Here is a 23,687-nt window from a genome sequence, read left to right on the forward strand (position 1 = left end):
TACCCAGGATAAGGAAGCATCCAGAAGTAGTCCAAGATTTCTAACAGTTTCTTGCAGCGGTAGTGTGTGGCCATCAAGCATGATTGGAGATAGGATTTTGTCTTTGACCCTCGACAGAAGCTTAGGACTGCCAAAAACAGCTACTTGCGACTTCCTTGGATTCAGTTGGAGACCGTAAGATCTACACCATTCACTGATCTTTACCAAATCATTATTCAAAGTTGCAACAGCCTCGTCGATACCGTCCAAGGGAGCGGTAACATATATTTGAAGATCATCAGCATATAGATGATAGGATGAAGAGATAAGTGTAGAGAGAGTATTAATGAAAATAGAAAAGAGAAGAGGAGAGAGTACACCACCTTGCGGGACACCGGAAGGGATATCTAAAAAAGGTGAAGACCTACTGTTTGCCGTTATGCATTGCTGTCGGTTGAACAGGTAAGAACGGAACCAATCAACAACAATAGAACCTATGTTTAGAGATTCAAGGATTGCCAAGCATATGTCATAGTCGATAGTATTAAAAGCATTCGAAAAGTCAAGAAGAGCTAGTATAGTTACGCATTTGTTGTCAATTCCGTTACGTATATCGTCACATACTTTGGTGAGAGCTGTAACTGTACTATGGCCTTTTCTAAACCCAGATTGGAAAGGGCAGAGGATTTTATTTATAGAGAGGAATTGGCTTAGTTGAGAATGGACTACACGTTCTAGCACCTTCGAGAGAAAAGGAAGTACAGATATAGGTCTAAAATGAGAAGGTAACAAGGGATTGGAAACTTTAGGAATAGGAATCACTAGAGCTTTGCGCCAAATAGAAGGGAAAGTACCAGTTGACAGGGAGTAATTAAATATATGACATAAAATAGGTAAAATATTGTTGAGAGTAAGGAGAATAAGTTTTCGACTTATTTCATCACAGCCAGTTGAGTCTGATTTAATACTAAGGATGTGCTTCCTTAACTCGCTAATGGTGACAGAGCTGAATTCGAAAGGAGGGTTATCAGGAATAGGCAGTGTATGAAGAAAGTTGATTGTATTAAGTTTGTCACACATATTTATAGAAGAAGAAGAAAGAAAGTGTCTGTTAAGATCATCAAGTTCGATATTAAAAGAAATGGTTTCCCGCTGACGACCGATTCCCAGCGATTTCAAAAACCGCCAGACCTTGGATGTACCGCTATTATCAATAGCATTTGCAATAAACTTACGCTGAGCATCACGACAGAGTTTATTGCAACGATTTCGTAGATGTTTATATTTTTCCAAGTTGTCAGTAGTTGGATTTCTTTTATATTTGGCCTTCGCAGCGTTACGCTTAGCCATGAGTGCTCTAATATCCTGAGTTAGCCAAGGAGCCGGTAAGTGCTTAAGCTTAATAGGTCTTAATGGGGCATGTACATCCAATAAATCGGTTAAGAGAGAATTAAATATGCTAATTTTTTCATCAATTGAGCTGGCATTATAAATAGCATTCCAGTCGATATTGTTTAAATCGCTCATGAAATTGGTGTTATTAAGCTTTTGAAAATTACGCCGCATCACTATAGTTGGCTTCGCTCGCGGAGGCCGAATTCTATAGGATAAATAAACTAAGTCGTGGTAGGAAAAGGCCTCTGCGGGAAACTGACCATGGACGTCAACATGACTGAGAGAGGAAACAAACATTAAGTCCAATAGTGAGGGAGAACAATTCGGAAAAAAATGAGTCGCATTCGTTGGAAGTACATTTAGGTTACAGCTATCGATTATATTCTTAAGTCGTCGGGCACGTTGGTCGTCTTTAATCAAGCAGGTGTTAAAATCACCCATAATTATGGTGTGATCGACAGAAGTTCTAAATTGATCTAATAACATTTCAAAATTATTAAAATAATTAATATTGAGTGACGGACTATAAAATACGCCCAGTAGTAGTTTGAGATGACCGAATAAGACCTCAATAAAGATGTGTTCCGATGACTCAGAGTATTGTGAAGGAGATTTACTTAAAATTGTAAAGGGGATATGACTGCGGAGGTATATTGCCACACCACCACCACCTTTACCTGTTCGGTCGTTCCGGATCAGATGGTAGCCAGGCAAACAGTAAGACGTCGAGGGTAAACTTGGTTTCAAAAAAGATTCGGATACAAGAATGGCATGAATATTTTTACTGTCGAAGGAGGACAGGAAATCAGGGTAATGAGATGGAATACTCTGCGCATTTATATGCACTACATTAAAGTTTCTAGAAACACCGGAGAAAGTTGAGTCTAAAAGAGAATTAAGAGGAAGAGAAGCACTGTGAAAACTATCATCAGTAGATAATACTGAGTCACTAAGATAGATACTATTATCATTCGAGTCACTTACGCTGTGAACGCTTGAAATCATACTATTAATGTAAATACAAGTTAATATTATATATATGTAAGTAAAAATAATTAAATAGTATAATAATACCAAAATAAATCAAAATACTAGAATATTGAGTTCTAATAAGCTACTCCTCCATCCCGCCAGCCGTTTGTGAGTAAGCAATTACAAGGATATTTTTATCACAAATATAGTAAAACATAAGAACCGGATACAACATTAAAACAGAAATAAAAACAAGTTATAAATCAGTGTTTAGTAAAGCACCACACTAAGTAACCAATAAACAAAATAAAAATACGATTTAAATTCTAATAACATTAAATATAAAAAATAAACTAGTAAGTAGAGAGAAAAACATAAAAAAAAATTGAATTAAACTAAAAACAAAAAACTACCTCATAAAATAAAAATACTAACTACATAGGCAGTAGTTAGTTTTATCAATGCAGTTACTAAACGCAGATCAAACGTCAGATTGTTGACAATTGACATTATACCTTCAGTCAACAACATAATATAATTATAACTGAACTGAATATAATAATACCGACATGTTAGCAAATTAACACTAATTTTATCCGAAATATAATTATAGTAACTAAACAAAAATAGATGACATAAATTAATAACAGAACAATCTAATGGAGCGACGACAAACTGCTACTAATAAAACGAAAACTTACTTTTTAACGGTTCTCTTACTTCGCATAACCTGAGTGGAGTTGGACGATTTTGAAATTGAGTCGACACCGACAGTACTGGTACCAGCAGCAGCAGCAAGATTAGTTGCCGAGGGCATATAATTCGGCTTGCAATTGATTGAGTTAAGCTCTGCTGTTGTGACGATACGGTGACGCTTACCGTCAGACCCCGTAACGATAACAACTCCATCCTTCGTCCAGCATTTTGAAATTCCGAACTTCTGTCTTGCAGACATAAACAGGTCATGCCTTTCCTTGGTAAGGAACTCCGACAGAGTCACGCCTGTGCTTTTAAGGGACGTTTTTGAATACCAGATCTTGTTTCGAAGCACTACATCACGAAATTTTACAAAGATAGGTCGAGGCTTATCCCTAGAGGAATGACCTAATCGCTGACATCGACTGAGCTTCTCTATGGTAAATTCTGGTACCTTAAGATGGCCTGATATAACACCTGACACTATGACTGGCAAATTTTCTTTTTTGTCTTCAGGAACTCCGTGGAACAGAAGCATCTTCCTTCTACTTCGCATTTCCAGCTGATTGTACTGCTTCGATAATATTTCCACTTGCATCTGAAGGCCTTCTAATGCAGATAAAACAAAGACTCTGAAGGTGTTAAATTGAGCCGCAATGTTGGAGTTTGGACTAGTGGCTGGGATGGAACCCTGAAGAGATTTTTGAAACTCAGCCATCCGTGTGTTGAAGTGCTCAGTCAGGTCCTCAATTGAGTGCTTAATGGATTCCATAGTGAAGTTATTACTTTTCACTCAACTTGTTTAATGTTTTTGTTTTTTTGTTGATTATATTGGTGTTATGGAGATTAGCTGGCAGGTAGGAAACACATTTAGCACATATTAATTTGTATAATTATTATTTTGTAATTTAGATAATTAAAATTAACAAGAGCTCATATAAAAGCGTGTTGTCTTTTTTTTGTCACCTACCCGAAAATAAAAATAATTGCGTATTCAACATATTTTTTAGTCTTCCTAAGTTAAATGAAATGAAAAATATTAGACTACTTAAAAGTCGATTAACGATTATATCATGTAGTTATAATTATTGTTATATTTGGAGTCGGTGTCATCCAATAAAACCCTACAGTATATCTATCAAAAAACAATACGAGAATACTTTAACAAATATGTTTTTTACAAATTACCTTTTACACAATAATATACTGGAAGGGGCTCGTATCGCTTCACTGACACCGGCTCCAAATATACCAATAACTATAACTACATGATATAATCGTTAATCGACTTTTAAGTAGTCTAATATTTTTCATTTCATTTAACTTAGGAAGACTCTAAAAAATATGTTGAATACGCAATTATTTTTATTACTTTTTCGTGCATATTCATTTGTTTTAAAATAGTGTTTTGTTTGAAGTCGGTTTTTCTTTTTGTTAAAATTTTATTAATGACACGTTGTTTACTGTATTCGTCGGCATGATAGGGGGTTATTTTATGTTGTTGGATAACTAATTGATAGACGTATAGTTGCCTAACCGTTAGGAGTTGACATTTTTCATACAACTTAGTTGTAGAAAATCTGTATGGGCTAGAGGTCATGACTTTTAAGATAAATCTATCTGCTCTTTCCAAGTCTAATATAAAGATTTTACAAGCACCACCTCAAGCTTTTATACAATATCCAATGACTGACTGAACTAGTGCATAATATATTGTGCGCAGAAGATCTAAATCAGCAACGTGCCTCACTTTCTTCTTTCTAGTTGTGATGTCTATTTGAGACCGCCAGCTAAGTTTTTCGTACAAAATAACTCCTAGATATTTGACGGTCGTACATTTAGCTATCTTAAAGCATGAACAGTAGGGGTAAGCAGAACGCAGGGAGAACGTGTGCATGCTGGTGAAAAGGAGCTCCTTGTCTATGCCGCCTACAACCCACCTGGATCGGAATTTTGCAGCACTGATGCCCAGACACTCTTCAGCTCGCAGCTCCCCACATTTGTCATAGGGGACTCTTGGGGCTCGCGTATCATCACCAAGATCGGCAAGCAGCTGCTCGAGGACAGCGAGCCTCACGGCTATGGTGTGTTGGGTTCAGAAGCGCCGACCCACATACCAACAGCCGCCAGGTACCAGCCGGACGTACTGGACATAGTGCTGCACAAAGGACTGGACTGCCCTATCGATGTTGAGGTTAACTACGACCTCAACATGGAACACCTGCCTATACTGGTCACGCTCACCCTCGAACGAGAGTTCAGAGTCATCCGTCCCCCGTGACCGTGGGTAGACTGGAGGCGCTTTCAGCCGAACTCACGGGGCTTGAGCTCACGGTCCCGATATCGACACCTGCCGATGTCGAAGGGGCTGCTTCAGCAATCACAACGGCGATACAGAAGGCCAAAGAAGCAGCCACCGCATATGGTGAAAATGGAACCAGCGGACGTCGGGACCAGCTACCGAGCTCGTTCCGTGCCAAACTGCGGAGGAAGCAGGAACTTCGCCGACTCTGGCCAAGAACGCGTTGCCCGAGGGTGAAGGGTGACCTAAACAGACTTGCAGAGGAGGTTTCGTGCGCACTCGTGGCTCTCGAGGATTTTTTTTTAAGTGATAGGTGGCAAACGAGCAGGAGGTTCACCTGATGGAAAGTGACTACCACCGCCCATGGACATCAGCAGCACCAGGGGGCTTGCAGGTGCGATGCCGGCCTTTAAGAAAAGAGTACGCTCTTTTCTTGAAGGTTGCCATGTCGTATCGGTTCGACAAACCGCCGGCGAAAGCTGGTTCCACAAAGTGGTTGTACGAGGCAGAAAATGTCTAAGAAATCGCGCTATTGTGGATTTTAGGACATCATGGTGGTGAGGGCGAAACTTGAAATTTTGATGAGATGTCCGAAGGTGAAATTCAACAGCCGGGATTAATCCGAACAATTCTTTGGGACTTCGTTTAACGGAGACTCGATTTTAGACACAAGTTTGTTCCGGTTTTCTTCGACGTTTTCCCGAGAAATATTAGCGCGGCCGGTGTATAAGGTGTCAACGGTACTGTCGTCTGCATAGCAGTGAATGTTCCTGATTTGCAACAAATCATTGATATGCAGAAGAAACAGAGTGTGTGATAGAACGCAGTCTTATGGAACACCAGCATTAACGAATTTTAAGTCAGAGCATGCACCGTCGACAACGACCTTGATGCTCCGATCTGCCAAAAAGCTGGTAATCCAATTGCATAATTTCCTGGGAAGCCCATAGGAAGGAAGCTTCGAAAGAAGCGCTTTGTACCACACGCGATCGAAGGCCTTCGCTATGTCCAAGCTGGGTGCTAATGCCTCACCCTTGCTCTCAACTGCTTCAGCCCATCTATGAGTAAGGTAAATTAGAAGATTAGCAGGATACATTAATTGAAATAATTGTATTTAATTAACATGACGTTGTATTTTTTAAATGTTAAAAAAGAGTAACTACTGAGTTTCTTGCCGGTTCTTCTCGGTAGAATCTACTTTCCGAACCGGTGGTAGCTTCACTTAATTGTAAAATGACGATTCAAAAGTGCTTATAAAAGCCTACTTGAATAAAGTTTATTTTGATTTTGATTTTGATTTTGACCGGCCGACCGACCTCGACGGAAACCGTACTGGTGGTCGCTAATCAGCTGGTTCTCCTCTAGATACCGCAGGAGCTGGCAGTTAATAAGGGACTCCATTATCTTAGCACACAACCCCGGAGCACATGTCCGTAGCACTATTGGAGGGATGCCATCGGGTCCACTCGACTTGTGAATGTCAAAGAAAAGAAGTGCTTTCCGAACTGCACTTCACGATGCCGAAATTTCCGGCATCGTCGTATCACACCGCGGGATTGATGGTGGTGACTTTCCTCGGTCATCCAGAGTCGAGTTCGACGCGAAGAGAGACCCTAAAAGATCGGCCTTCTCCTTCGCGGTATGGGCCAATGACTCACCGTCCCTGTGCAAAGATGGAAGGGAAGGCTGACAGAAATTCCCTAGGACAGCCTTGGTGAGAGACCTGAACGTGACCGTGAACTGAGTGTTCCCGAAGGGAAGCGCACCAGTCTTTCGCCAATTCTGCCAATGTACTTCGACTTCGCCTCAGCTATCACGTTTTTGAAGGACCTAGAGGCAGAGTTATGTTCCTTTCTGAATGTGCTTGAGTTTGCATCACGAGACGCCGATGCGTTAGCCCAGTCTTGGTAGCGTTCCCATTTTCGGCGTGAAGCCGTCTTACAGAAGCGACCAAACCAGGGCTGGGACTTGCCACCAATGGGTATCGCAGAATATGGAATGAAAAGTTCCATACCCTGAAGCACCACATCGGCGACAGAGTCAGCAACAACGCTCGGATCATCCATCGAGAAACAAACCCGCCCCCATGGGTAAGATGCAAAGAAGGACCGCATCCCATCCCAATCTGCTGACTTGTAGTGCCACACGCGACGACAGCCCGCGAAACGAGGTCGTAAGTACCGTGTAACTGGCACTATACTCCGGACGAGACTGTGGTCCGACGAGCCCAGAGGGGGATCGACGACAATCTTATAGCCGTCCGGATGCGAAGTCAGCAGAAGGTCCAACAGGGAATGGTTATGATCCTCCACGTCCAGTATTCGCGTTGGCGAGTTGACCAGTTGTGTCAAATTATAAGCCAAAGCGAAGTCGAGAACAGATCTACCCGCATGATCAGTGGTGCGTGATCCAAGCCACTCTGTATGACGGGCATTGAATTCGCCCAGAAAAATAATCTCTGCGGATGGAGTCTTCTGCAGCACGGAATCTGTAGCCAATTGGACGTGCTCAACCAGTCGGTCGGTTTCGGCATTACCGCTATGGAACCTATAAAGGCACAAGGCGGATGGTTGTCGCAGTCTACGCACAGCCAGATAATTGATAGATCCTGCTCTTCAAGGCTGCCGAGGCGTCAAGAGCAGATATCATCTCTGACGTAAACGCACACCCCAGCTCGTGGCACAAAAGTATGCTCCAAAATGTACCCTTTGTTGTGGATGATCATTGGGAAATCACCATCGATCGAGCATCCGAGCATGACACGACACTGTACCGCCTGTGCAAGGAACTGTCAGGAGTGGACACTCCGATCGACCCGCTCCTAGATAGAGCAGGTACCAGAAGACTCCGCCAGAGACAGAGCAGAGATCCTGGCGGAGCACCTGGAAAAACAGTTCACTACGAACCCACCGGCCTTGACAAACCCCAATGTCGTCCGATATCTCGCGGCGGTCCACAAATGGTAACGTTCCTGTCGGCCCAGATACTACTCCAGGAAGACAAACTCATCTTCCTGTCAGAATTGCGGAAGGCCGTCTTCTGACTACCGGAAGGTGCCAAGCCCAGACGGGATCATCAACGCCGCGTTGAATTTTTTTGAATTTTGATTTTGAAAAGGAACGATGAATCTTTGGCGCAGTACGTAACAGAATTGAAAAAATTGTCAAAATATTGTGAATTTACAAATAATATAGAAGAAAATTTGCGTGATCAATTAGTGTGTGGATTACGGAGTGACGTCACACGGCGGAGGTTATTCGCTGAGGATAATTTAAATTATATCGGCGCGTTAAAGTTGGCATGTGTCCTAGAAGCAGCTGAACGGGATGCTGCGGTGGTGGAGGGCTCGAAGGTAGCCTCTGTAGAAGGGGTTCACGTGATGATGGGCCATGGATCAAAGGAGCCTGAAACAAGGCAAAGTGGACCGAAGCAGCATGGACCTAGGAACCCTGTCCCAAGTGACTTTTCTCCACCCCCCATTACTCAGTGTATGATGAAGGATTTGTTTTTTTACTACTCCAGGAAGACGAACTCATCTTCCTGTCAGAGTTGCGGAAGACCGTGTTCTGACTACCGGAAGGTGCCAAGCCCAGACGGGATCACCAACGCCGCGTTGATGCAGCAAAGGGTTTAGGTTTTAGTAAAACTTGATCATGAGTTGGGATCATCAACCCGCATTGGAACAACGTGGTGGAATATGTTCCAAACCCTCTCCTTAATGGAAGAGGAGGCCTCACCTCAGCAGTGGGAAATGTACAGGCTGTCATAGGTCATAGATCATAAGAGGTGCCAAATGGTAAAGTAAACTAATGATACCTACCGTTATTCCCGATTGCAATCTCCGTCAACATTCTTAACTTCTGCTTTGAATAATAGAGTTCACTATCTAGTATAGACATATTAAATTGAATATAATTAGCTAGGTACTTAATCTGTCTAGGCTGTACAATAGGGTGGGTCGCTTTTGTATGGAAAAAAATAAAATTGTCCTATACGTTTCATAATAGTAAAAAAACGTGACCCACATCCCTTTATGAAAAAAATAACGAAAAATTTTTGCTCTAGTTTAATCCTTTCTACCCGCGCAATGAGTTTGAAAAACTGAAATTTTATATTTTTTCGTGAATTATTTGAAAATCTATTTCTCGTGGCACATAGTAAAAACATCAACGAAAACTAATAAAATAAAGTGCTATTGGACGAAACTTTATTATTAAGAAAGAAAAATAATCAGACAAAACAAAAATAAAATATCTTCAAATCACGTTAAAATCTTTCTTACTTTTGAACTTAGGCATAAGCTTTCGTGAAATAATTTTATTTTTAATGTAAGTTACTCTTGCTGGTTTGTGACAAAGCTGCATAGAGGCCTCTGTTACATTTTTCACAGCCCCTCCACAGCTTGAGTATGACATGGTAGCTGCATAAAAAGGGCTTCATCATCACCACATGACCCAACTAGGGAATAAAGAGTCTCATTCGGAACATTGGTCAAAATAATTGGTTGCGAGTAAGATTGCTGCCAGTCTATTAAATCGATGTAAGACGAAGCGTTTAAATTTATGTTAGGCACTTCAAAGACTCGAAGCTGAAGGGATTCAGATGGTTTCCTTGCCTTAAAATTTCGTCTAGCAGCAAGTTCTCTCACATGTTTTTGTTCGTTTGATAACATAGATAACAGTAAGTTTAAATAAAACTAGTTATAACGGATTTGAATAGCGTATATTAATTATTTTAACATCCCGACGTTTTGAGCACTTTACAGCGTCCACCACTAATATACGCAATTCAAATCCGTTATAACTAGTTTTATTTCAATGTGTAATAATCGCGAAAATTTAAGATAACAGTAAGTTCTCTGGGTGTACAAAAGAAGATTTTCGCTTTATTACAGGATCAACGACACTCTTCGTTAGCTACCTGGCATGCGACATTTTCCCAGAGTGATATTATAAATCAGGAGAGCACTTGTGACGTATACCGCTTATGACGGTAGATGTGATATCATAAAGGTAGCGTTGATCAGAACTGAGATCTTTTACATTTGAAATGTTTGATAAAACACCTTCTATCTTTTCAAACATAACTACAGAGCGCTTCTCACAACAATTTCGACTTTTCGATTACTTCGTTTTTGATTTTCACATCTTGTAACACAGACGAAGCGATAGCAGCAGCTGTTCTGTCGGATATCCCATATGGGTCACATATAGTAGACAAATTCTTGAGAGATGCTTTTTTACATTTCTTTGATGCTGGTTTTGATGAAGTTGAGGGCAAAATTTGTTCTTCATCGCTGCTTTCAGATGTTATTGAGATATTAGGATTTTCGTGAGAAGGGCCTGGTTCACAAACGGTAGAATCGTAATAGGATTGAAGCTTAATTTATCTATCATTCAGTTTTTTTTTCTCTTACTTGTCAACAAATCAACATTTCCCCATAATCATTTTTCTCTCTATTCTCTGATCTATTAAAAAAGCTCATTCTTCCTTAGGAGTCTTTTGATCTTTGGAACATTTGCATAACTCTAAATCTTTACACTTACATGAACTCAAATCAAACAGTCTTGCCGAATTTCTATGAAAATCTTTAATCTTTTCTTCGGATAAAAGCTTCAAAGATTTTAATAAATTTTTACACTTCGCGAGTTACCACGGCGTAATACACGCATTCCAGCGCCGACTCCCACACATTCCGCTGACACCGCAGTTAAGAAGACAATGGGCTACATATTTTAGAAATTTACTTAATAACATATTATTATAATTAATTCAGTCTTAATCCAGTTTCCAATAATTTAAGTTATGTTTGTATAATAAATAAATCTTTTTAAAAAGACTTTCTCCGGTCGTCATATCATAACTGGCGCAGTCAGTAGTAGTTGCGGCAATTGAGAAAATAGAATCTTTGATCAATTGAACGATTTTGATCGTTTAACCGCAACTTCCTTCTCAACGAGTCTACAACGGCGGCATCGGAGGAGTCTACCGGAAACCGGAAGACCCGGAAAGGAGATGCAGGGGATATTTTGGTAAGTATTCTCGCTATTCCATGTTCCTGTGCTCTATTTCCTTCCGTATAGAATTAGTGTTTTAGAGGTGTTTTGTCTAGAAGCTAAAATCGCTATAAGCTTTCACTTCGAAAAAAAATATTTATAAAACAAAATATATAATCTAAATAAAACTAATTATAACGGATGAATCGCGTATATTAATTATTTTTAAACATCCCGACGTTTCGAGCACTTTGCAGTGTTCGAGTCTACCCGTGACCACGAACACTGCAAAGTGCTCGAAACGTCGGGATGTTTAAAAATAATTAATATACGCCATTCATCCGTTATAATTAGTTTTATTTAAATGTGTAATAATCGCGAAAATTTAAGACAACATTATATATAATCTATTTAAATAAAAATAATACATAAAATATAGAATATTATTATATTCGCTATATACTTTGAAATTCAAGTATATAAATTTAAAAAAGAAAATGTCTTTTGAAAATTGCGATTCATCTAGCTTTAAGTTAATTTCTGAATTTATGCCAAAATATGATGGCAATCCAAAATTATTAAACTATTATATTATAGAAGTAGAAAATATCTTAAATTTACTAGAACCCACAGCCAGAAACCACCCCGCTATTTTATGTTTAATTAAAAGTAGATTAAGCGGCGTCGCTATCGATGCCATAGCATATGAAGATTCCCTTACTTCATGGGAAGCTATAAAAGCGGCTCTTGTTGAGAGACTACGAGAAACGAAAAACGAAATACAGGTTATGAAGGAATTAAGTAGAATGCGACGTAATAAAAGCGAAGATGCGGAGAGTTTTGGCAGACGTTTAAGAGATATATTGGATACACTTTTTTTCGGTAGGTACATCATCAACAGCCTATTTTTGTCCACTGCTGCACATAGGCCTCTCCCAGTGCACGCCACTGTGGTCTTTCTCCGGCTACTCGCATCCAGGTCCTGCCTGCCGCCTTGCGTATATCGTCACTCCACCGTGCCCGAGGACGTCCTACACTACGTTTGCCGAGACGCGGTCTCCACTCGAAAACACGTTTTCCCCAACGGTTGTCGGTTCTACGACAAATATGACCAGCCCACTGCCACTTCAGCTTACTAATCCGGTGGGCTATGTCGATGACTTTGGTTCTTTGACGGATCACCTCATTTTTGATGCGATCCCTCAAAGAAACGCCGAGCATAGCCCTTTCCATAGCACGCTGAGCGACTTTAAGCTGGTGGACCAGCCTTGTCGTGAGTGTCCACGTTTCGGCTCCGTATGTCATGACGGGTAGGACGCACTGATTGAAAACTTTCGTCTTAAGGCACTGTGGGATCGACGATGTTAAGATTCGACGTAACTTCCCAAACGCTGCCCAACCCAGCTGAATTATTCTATTCACCTCGTCCTCAAGGTTGTTTCTACCTAATCGCAGAGTCTGCCCGAGGTAGACATATTTTTGAACAACTTCGAGGACGGTACTGTGTATCGTAGTCGGTTCCGGTAGAACATGTTCATTGAACATGACCTTGGTTTTATCCAAGTTCATCCGTAGGCCGATACGCATTGAAGAATCAGCCAGCTCGTTCAGCATTTGTTGTAGGTCCTGCAGCGTTTCTGCCACGATGACGATGTCGTCTGCGAATCTCAAGTATTCGCCATTGATGTTAATGCCACGTCCTTTCCAGTTCAGCGTCTTGAACATATCGATGGTCCCTATTAAGAATGTCGAATATGCAAAATGACAAATGCGCAGTACAGAGGTTTAAAGTTTGTTTACTTCAATAAAAAAAAAGTTGTTGTTTTAGAAACTTGAAACTTACAATATAGAATATTTTACCGTTATTTTATATTCTGAAATATATAAATAAATTATATTATTACCGTTTAACGAGAAAATGCACATGAATTACGTAGGGCTGCCGTTGAGGATGCAGAATGAAACCGAACGAATTTAACTTATACGTTTCAAAAAAATCAAAATCAAAGTATACTTTATTCAAGTGGGCTTTTACAAGCACTTTTGAATCGTCATTTAACAATTAAGTGAAGCTACCACCGGTTCGGAAAGTAGATTCTACAGAGAAGAACCGGCAAGAAACTCAGTAGTTACTCTTTTTCAACATTTAAAAAAATACAGTCATGTTAGTTAATTTTTAAGTAAATACAATTATTAAATTAATATATCCTGCCTGGAAGTCAACAGGTATTAATTCTACGCTTTTTTATCATCTACAAAATCTTATATCGAATAATACGCCTTTTTCACCAATGTATTTTTTATGAACGATTTGAATTTACGAGACGGCAAAGTTAAAAATGTCTGTGGAATTTTATTATAGAAATGGATACCTTGCCCCGAGAAAGATTTATTGACTTTGCGGAGTCGGAAACTTGGCGTTATAAGCTTATCCTTACTTCTAGTGCATATACAATGTTTATCACTGATTTTATCAAAGTTATCAATGTTACTGTGAATATACATGATATTGTTGTAAATATATTGCGACGCAACAGTGAGTATTCCTACTCTGTTAAAAACATCCCGAAGAGAGTCTCTAGCTCCAAGATTATAAATAAACCGAATTGCTCTCTTTTGTAAAATAAAGACAGATTCAATGTCTGCAGCGTTACCCCAAAGTAATATGCCATATGACATAATACTGTGAAAATAACCAAAATAAACTAAACGAGCGGTATCAATATCAGTTAGTTGTCTAACTTTTCGCACCGCGTATGCTGCGGAGCTGAGTCTCCCTGTTAGGGAAGACAAATGGGGACTCCACTGAAGTCTGGAATCCAATTCTATTCCCAAGAACACGGTAGTATCGGCTACATCAAGCGGGCCACCGCTTAAAGATATATTATAATTTTGCTTCCTAACATTGGGTAGGGTAAAAACTACACATTTTGTTTTTTGAGTATTCAAAACCAAATTATTTACATTAAACCAATCTTGTATCTGTGATAAGGCACCGTTCACATCGTCATAGTCAGTTTTTTTCCTGTCAACCTTAAAAATCAGTGAAGTATCGTCAGCAAACAATACTATATCACACATACCAAAATGGATAAGAAGTTGATTTAAAATCATTTTTTCGAAAATTTTACTTAAAGATGGGAGTATTGAAATAGGCCTGTAATTACTAGGATCGCTCCTATTTCCATTCTTAAAAAGTGGTAAGACTTTACTACATTTTAACAAGTCAGGAAATGAGCCCGTGTCCAAACTCTTGTTAAAAATTACTGCTATATACGGAGCAATATCGTTTTACCGAAATGCCCCATACGTCGTTAGTTTTTTAATATTGAGTGTTTTAAATACTTTTATAACATCTATTGCAGAAACTGTTTCAAAAGAAAAAACAATAACGCATTTAGAAACATGTTTATTTAATAATTTAGCTGCATCTAATGTAGATGATTTTAAATGAGATGTTATTTTATTAGGTATGTTATCAAAAAATATTTCAAATAAATTTGCAACTTCCAAATCAGAATTTGTGTATTTACTGCCTGTGTTTAATTTGATAGGTATACTTTCCTTTTTAGGTTTTCCACTAACACTTCCAATAATGTCCCAAGTGGCCTTTATTCTATTATCGGAAGTCAAAATTTTGTTCTTTATATATAAATACTTAGCATAAATACATACTGTTTTAAATATTTTGGAATATTTATTGACATATCCTAGAAAGGCTTCGTTTTGATTCCACTGCTTCATACCATATAGGTCGTATCATTTATTTCTACTTTTATATATACCAATAGTAGCCCAGTCACTAAACTTCAATTTTGTATTATTATAAAATGATTTCATTTTGAATATTTTATTAAATTCTATTAATATTAATTCAAAAAATGAATTATAAAGTTCATTTGGATCTTGTGTCGTTAGATCTAAATAAGCTAATTTACACGCCACAATATCTTTAAAACAGTTTACTTCATGAGCCGTTATTGGCCTGTACATTATTTTTTTTGAATGAATAATTTCTTTGTGTTCTAAAGAAAACTTCTGACCACAGTGATCAGAAGTTAAATTATTTATAATTGAAAATTCATATATTTCACAGTCACAAAACACATTGTCAATACACGTAGAAGTATCGTTGGTTATTCGTGTTGGTTCATTAACTTGGTTAAATTAAATGACCTAAACAATGAGACTAATCGAACACTCAGCGAAGTAGCTTTTAATAAGTCTATGTTAAAGTCGCCACATACAATTATATATTTATTACTTTCGCTTATCTTTTTAATAACATCCTCCATAGTGGTCTCAAATAAGCAAAAATCTCCCGATGGGGGCCGGTACACGCATACTATAATGTACTGCGGAAATTCCACGCAGGATAATTCGATAGTACGTTCGACAGAGAGAGCCACAATATCTTTTCGAGATTTACAAATGATATCATTCCGTACTAATATTAATGAGCCACCGCGAATAGCATTCCCTCTTACGAATGTACTTGACAATTTAAAGTTTGGGATATTAAATATGTCAAAACTTTTAATCCAATGCTCTGTGAAACAAAATACATGAGTTTTGTAATTTTCTGAAAATAATTCTATTTCATGATCTTTGCCACCTATGCCCTGTATATTTTGATGTATAATATTTAAGTAAGAGGGCATAGGTTTTGTCATTTTATTCAGTTTAAACTATGAATTTTAATATCCTTACTTTTGTCAGTGTTAATGTAAATTAGGATCGTTGGTAACATTACACATAAAATAATTATTAATATTGTAAGCAATTAGGTTACCAAGTTGTCTTCTGGATTTAATTGGTAGATACATAGTACCCTCTGTCAACTTAAACCTATAAATGAATTTATTAATATCAAATAACATGACATCATTACTACAATGTCGAGTCACATTGTATAAACATACATTTAAATCATAAATATGTAAGTTCTGTGCATCTGTCAAGGTGTGCGAATATGGAAATGTACTAATTATAAATTTACATTTCTTTTGATTTTGAATTTCAAGTAATAATTTTGTATCCTTAATTAAATTCTTTTTATTCAGAGACAAGCTGTCACCATGCAATAAAACAACTATATTAGTGGAATCCAGATGCTTAGAACTTATCTTATTTATTTGGTACTGATAGCTTGCTTCGGGTGTACATTTATTGAATACATTTTCTACCTCACTTTTTAGTATTGAGCCAAAGCCCTTATCTAACTTATCAGATACTACTATAAAATTTTTAACATTTTTATTAATTCCTAACCCCAGTCTATTGTGGTTGTGGATTTTTGGTGAACATTGACTCAACTTGATAGGTTGAGGCACTGTGGTATTATTAGTACTAGTAGCAGCCAACTCATTTTCTTGAGTATGCAAGCAGTTACATATGCATTTATTTGATAGGGATTCAAATTTTTCCAAGTTGGATGTACATAGCTCAAGAAGATTATTGGCTGCATGTATATGTTCCTCTATCTGTTTTTGAGCCAAGTCATATTTTTTATTAACAAAATCTAAAGTTTTCTGTAGGCTAAAAATTTCTAGTTGCATTTGTTCAATATTAGTGTCATACATTAATTTTTTATTTTGCAATTTATTATTACATGATTTTATTTTATTAATCAAATGTGAGCGGTCCTTTCTCATTTTGTATATATATTGATACTTATGAGTATTATTAATCATTTTTTTTGTTTTATTAATAAATTTATTTAATTTTATGTATTTTTTTAATTTGTTATGTGTATTCATATATTTATGATTAATTTTAGACTCCTGCAAGGAGGTGTTACAGTTAGAGTCATGTGTAACTAATTCATTATACAAACTCTCAGTCGCATAACATTTCTGGCTTGTTTTAATTTGTTCTAATTCTTTCTCTGATTTTTGAGCATTTAAAAGACTAACTTCCAGTTCTGAAATGCGACTCAAAGCTCTTTCATGTTCATCGCTACACTCTTTAAATGAGGTCACAATTTTAAGAAGATTGTCCCGCTCGCTAACAACATCTAAGCAATGTTCATTCAACTTGGCTAGCTCACTTTTGAGTTCTGTGTTTTTATTAACAATTTTTTTGATCTCTTCTTCACTGTCCTCACGCTCTTGAAGAAGTTGTCTGCTTAACTCTTTAGAGGATTTTAATTCTTTAAGGGTGAGTTGGAATTTGGCTTCCATATCTTTTATTGAAGTTTTCCGGGTCATAATTTATTTAAGTAATTCAATTTAACAATTAATTATTTCTAATTTATAATACGTGACAGTCTGTTCGATGTCAGAACAAAAAGTGAAGTTCTGTAGTCTGAATTACATATTTATAACGAAATCGGTAAATCACTGAATGGTCCCCACGGTATGGTGATTCTTGGTAGCGCTCGATGTTCGGGAGGTCTTGCGAAACAAAGCAGCGACGCTGGCAACAGGTGGTAGCTTCAAGGAATGCATGGTGTGATTATTTCTCACGGTATGGTAATTCTTGGTAGCGCTCGATGTTCGGGAGGTCTTGCGATTATTTCTTAACAACTCCCTCCGCAGGATCAGCAGCTATTTGGAGACTTTTGTCGAAAATAGTGCTGATAGAGACATAGGATCTCTGGGGCTGTCCTGGACTTCTTGTGTTCTGGTTGCCTCATTTTCCTTCTGGTTGGTATTTTTTGAATGCATACATTTGCGACGAATGGGGACGATGCTAATAGTGAGTACTGATGCACCGATGAGTAGGTAGACAGGTATAGTCGTGTGATAGAGCGTGTCTAAGTTCGACAATTCCAAAGTCACTGGTTCTTGAGAGGCAATCCTGGTATTGGTTGAATGTAAGTGAGTCAAATCTATACTGTTCAATTTCAAGATGTTCTTCGCTGTCGCTTTGTATGGATCTTCATTACTATATTCTATATTCAACATTTTCAAAACTTGTCCTTTTACTTGATCATGGTGGTTAGTGATGGTGAAGATGGACGTTTGTAGAGCACACCCTTTAGGTATTTCAGCTAGATAGCTTCCGAGAAGGTTTTTGTATTGATCTTGAGAACAGGTTAAATGTACTTTCGTTAAGTTGGGAAAGCTCAGAACATAGTGACGATCATCCAATTGTTCCATGGCTTGAGAAGATAAGATTACTGGAGTAACCCGACAGGTTTCATGGATATGTTGCTGGAGTATAAGATGTTGAATGCAGCTCGTTTGCTCTCCATAGTGTCGGTTTAAGTTGTCCTCGCAAAGATAACCGTGACTGTACTTCGGACATTCTGTCTCTATATACAGTAGATCTTTCTCGTGAATTGCTACGTATGGATAGGTAGGGATTATAATTTTATCATTACTATTAGGGGCTAAGGACAATTTGTAAAGGATGTAGTTATTGGGATTCATGATTGGAAACTTAATTACCAAGATTATATCATTATCTTTATAATAATATCCTAATCTTAATAGATCTAAATATTCCCTAAAATTAATATCTAGCACAACATTTGAATTGTATAAACCTTTTAGTTTATTTAACATAACTATATAAGTGTCGTAATCGAGAATGGAATAATGGATGCTCTTAGCTCTTATGAATGCCAATAGATTCTGTAGTTTTGACAACTCTTGTGACAAATTGTCTATGTCATCACCTAGTATTGTAAGTAGCTGGGCTAAATGAAAATACTTAATTGCATCTTCTTCTTTCCTAACATCATTATCTAAGATGGTTTTAATAATGTTCTCTATTTTCCTCTGGTTTTCTACTATCCTATCTGTAACATTTGAACTCTGAGATGCCCACTGCTTGCTTAAACTTATTTGATGATTTATTTCAATGGCTAAGTTATTTTCGTTCTTTTGCAGAATAGCAATGGCATTTTCGTACTTTAGTGCGTCCGTATAATCTAAATTTCCGGAGATACTTTTGATTATGGAACCAAGACCGTTAACGAGGCCTCTTTTTGAACGTTTTCCTTGAAAGGTTAACAGTTGCTCTGACATGTCATTTAATTTCGTTGCAAGATATTTGATATGCGGGGCGTAAAATAACGACGTTTTATTATTTAAGTCAGGTGCTAGGTTGCTTAACTTCTCTCGCACGGATTCTAACCTATTTCGCACATTATTTAAATTTATAATTTGAACAAAAGAATGGAAATGGGAAATTATTCTAGTGGGTCCTAGGTTGAAGGGGAGAATACCCGGTCCATTTTTTAAGCTTTCAAGTGTTATCACGTCTGCTTGTCCCAGCTTCAGGACCTGAGCCAGCATTAACGCGAGTAGTGTTTTCTGTATCCTGTAACAAACGAGCACTATTAGGTACCCGTTTCAGGCGCGACTTGGGTACGGGTCCTCTCTTTCTCTTTGTATAAATATGTATAGGTAAATCTGTTACAACCGTATCGTTCGTATAGCGGGCAGCTAATTTCTGTCTATTAGCTAGGGGATTTCTGACATAGATTCGTTGATCAGGTGCATATGTTTGCTCAGGCTCGCGATTTCTATTAATGTTCTCGGTTATTTCAGTACGACGCTGAAGGGCGGTTTCATTAATGATTTCGTATACCTTTAACATTCGCTTACGGTGATCTAGTATATATTCCTGCAATAGGTGCTCTGTTATATTCATGTCTAAAGGATCTCGCGGATCTAAATGACCAGTAATTATTTCTATTGGGCGACATTTCGTGAAAGAATGGATTGAACTATTATATGCCATTACAGCGTACGTCATAAGGTTGGTAACGGATTCATTGCGGTGTTCTAATTTTAAGATACGCAAGTGTTCGAGTAGGGTATTATGAAAGCGTTCTATCTTTTTATTTCATTGGGTGTATTGGGGCATATTCTATGATGTTCAATTTTGTGTAATTTAGTGAATTCAGAAAATAGTTGATTTGTAAATTCAGGGCCATTATCCGTAATGTATTTAAGAGCCATACCATGATGGGAAGAGAACCTTAATAAAGCCTGAACTACACTAACGGCTGTAGCATCTCTCAAAGAATATGCTTGTGCATATTTCGAGAATGCATCGATAATTGTTAGGTACTTGTTACTATCTACGCTGAATAAATCCAAGTGTACAACTTCCATAGGCTTGGTAGGTGGTGGTACAATTTCATATCTAGGTCTTACAGGATTTCGGTCATATTTTGCCTGACCGCAAATAAGACACTCATTAATGAATTTTGTCACTTGGTTTTTCATTTTTGGCCAGAAATAACGTTTAGACAGAGCTAAACAACATTCATTAATGCCTCTATGGTTCGTCTTGCCTTCATGATAGTTCTTAATAATTTCTTGTTGCTTTAGGTAATCCTTAACGTTTTCAACTTCTAATTTGGAAATTTGCGGAATTTTTGAAATACTTTTGTATAACCGGTATAATTTTGTACATTTCAAGCAGGGGATTAATTAAGATTCCAGTTTTTATACGTGGTGTAACGTATTCTTTTATGGCATCTATTACATCTTGTTCTAGGTTTGATTTGGAGATTTGTATGCAAGTTTTTGTATAAGTTTCAAAAGGGTGAGTTATGTGAGGTCTACTTTTAATATCGCCAACAACGTTAAATACGATTTGTCTGCTAAATCTGTTAAGGGGATCATCAGTAATAGGGACTTCTAGTATAGGGCTTTCTGCATCGCTATGAATACTGTCGGTTCTTGAGTCGATCAATCAAAATCAAAATCAAAATAAACTTTATTCAAGTAGGCTTTTATAAGCACTTTTGAATCGTCATTTTACAATTAAGTGAAGCTACCACCGGTTCGGAAAGTAGATTCTACCGAGAAGAACCGGCAAGAAACTCAGTAGTTACTCTTTTTTAACATTTAAAAAATACAGCGTCATGTTAATTAAATACAATTATTTCAATTAATGTATCCTGCTTGGAAGTCAACAGGTATTAACTCCACGCTTTTTTATCATCTACAAAATCTTGTATCGAATAGTATGCTTTTTCTACCAATGTATTTTTAACAAACGATTTGAATTTACTAAACGGCAAAGTTAAAAATTTCTGCGGAATTTTATTATAGAAACGGATACCTTGCCCCAAGAAGGATCCATTGACTTTGCGGAGTCGGAAACTTGGCGTTATAAGTTTATCCTTACTTCTAGTGCATATACAATGATTATCACTGATTTTATCAAAGTGATCAATGTTACTGTGAATATACATGATATTGTTGTAAATATATTGCGACGCAACAGTAAGTATTCCTACTCTGTTAAAAACATCCCGAAGAGAGTCTCTAGCTCCAAGATTATAAATAAACCGAATTGCTCTCTTTTGTAAAATAAAGACAGATTCAATATCTGCAGCGTTACCCCAAAGTAATATGCCATATGACATAATACTGTGAAAATAACCAAAATAAACTAAACGAGCGGTATCAATATCAGTTAGTTGTCTAACTTTTCTAACCGCGTATGTTGCGGAGCTGAGTCTTCCTGTTAGGGATGATAAATGAGAAGTCCACTGAAGTCTGGAATCCAATTCTATTCCTAAAAACACCGTAGTATCAGCTACTTCAAGACGGTCACCATTTAAAGATATATTATAATTTTGCTTGCTAACATTAGGTAGGGTAAAAATTACACATTTTGTTTTTTGAGCATTCAAAACTAAATTATTTACCGTAAACCAATTGTGTATCTGTGATAATGCACCGTTCACATCGTCATAGTCATTTTTTTTCCTGTCAACCTTAAAAATCAGCGAAGTATCGTCAGCAAACAACACTATATCACAAATACCCTTAACATAGAAAGGAAGATCATTTATATATACTAGGAATAGAAAGGGACCCAAAATTGAACCTTGTGGAACTCCCATTTTTAACGTAGATCCAGAAGACTTTATTCCATTAATGAAAACTTGCTGGATTCTTTGACTTAAATATGAAGCGATGAGATCAAGAGCTTTACCTTTAACACCGTAATATTTGAGCTTATAAAGAAGCGTTTCGTGTTCTACACAATCGAATGCTTTAGATAAATCACAGAATACTCCAATAGCGTTCTGTGATTTCTCCCAAGCATCGTAAATATGTTTGAGAAGCGCAATTCCCGCATCAGTTGTCGAGCGACCTCTTCTAAAACCGAATTGCTCACCATGAAAAATAGCATTTGTACCGAAATGGACGAGAAGTTGATTTAAAATAATTTTTTCGAAGATTTTACTTAAGGATGGGAGTATTGAAATAGGCCTGTAATTACCGGGATCGCTTCTGTTTCCAGTTTTAAAAAGTGGTAAAACTTTACTACATTTTAACAAGTTAGGAAATGAACCCGTGTCCAAACTCTTGTTAAAAATTACTGCTATATACGGAGCAATATCGTATATGATGTTATTAAAAAATTTTACCGAAATGCCCCATATGTCGTTAGTTTTTTTAATATTTACAGTTTTAAATACTTTTATGACATCTATTGCAGAAACCGTTTCAAATGAAAAATCAATAACGCATTTAGAAACACTATTATTTAATAACCTAGCTGCATTTGATGTAGATGATTTTAAATGAAATGTTATTTTATGGGGTACTTTATCAAAAAATGATTCAAATAAATTAGCAACCTCTAATTCAGAACTCGTGTATCTACTACCTGTGTTCAATTCTATTGGTATCATTTCCTTTTTGGGTTTTCCACTAACACTACTAATAACATCCCATGTGGCTTTAATTCTATTATCAGAATTCAGGATTTTTTTCTTTAAATATAAGGACTTAGCAGAAATGCATACTGTTTTAAAAATTTTGGAATATTTAATGACGTATTCTAAAAAGGCTACGCTTCGATTCCACCGCCTCATATCATATAAGTCGTATAATTTGTTTCTACTTTTATAAATACCAACAGTAGCCCAGTCACTAAACTTTAATTTTGTGTTACTATAACATGATTTCATTTTAAATATATTGTTAAATTCTTTTAGTATTACTTCAAAAAATGAATTATAAAGCTCATTTGGATCCTGTGTCGTAAGATCTAGATTAGACAATTTATACGCCACAATATCTTTAAAACAATGTAATTTGTTAGCCGTTATTGGCCTGTATGTTATTTTTTTTAAATGATTTATTTCTTTGTGTTTTAATGAAAACTTCTGACCACAATGGTCAGAAGTTAAGTTATTTATAATTGATACTTCATATATTTCACAGTCACAGAACACATTATCAATACACGTAGAAGTGCCGTCGGTTATTCGCGTCGGTTCATTAACTCTATGAGTTAAATTAAATGACATAAACAAGGCGACCAACCGAACACTTAACGTAGTTTCTTTAAGTAAGTCGACGTTAAAGTCCCCACATACAATTATATATTTATTAGTTTTACATAGCTTTTTAAGAATG

General features: G+C 37.2%; 1 protein-coding gene across 1 annotated transcript; it reads right to left on the bottom strand.

Moving 5' to 3' along the window:
- Positions 1 to 2,813: 2,813 nt before the first annotated feature.
- On the bottom strand, positions 2,814 to 3,994 carry LOC124542764. Its single transcript, XM_047120658.1, has one exon. The coding sequence runs from the start codon at positions 3,812 to 3,814 to the stop codon at positions 3,044 to 3,046; it is 771 nt and encodes a 256-aa protein (XP_046976614.1). The 5' UTR covers positions 3,815 to 3,994; the 3' UTR covers positions 2,814 to 3,043.
- Positions 3,995 to 23,687: the final 19,693 nt, after the last annotated feature.

The sequence above is a fragment of the Vanessa cardui genome, chromosome W (assembly GCF_905220365.1).
Source record: "Vanessa cardui chromosome W, ilVanCard2.1, whole genome shotgun sequence".
Classification (NCBI taxonomy): Eukaryota; Metazoa; Arthropoda; class Insecta; order Lepidoptera; family Nymphalidae; genus Vanessa; species Vanessa cardui.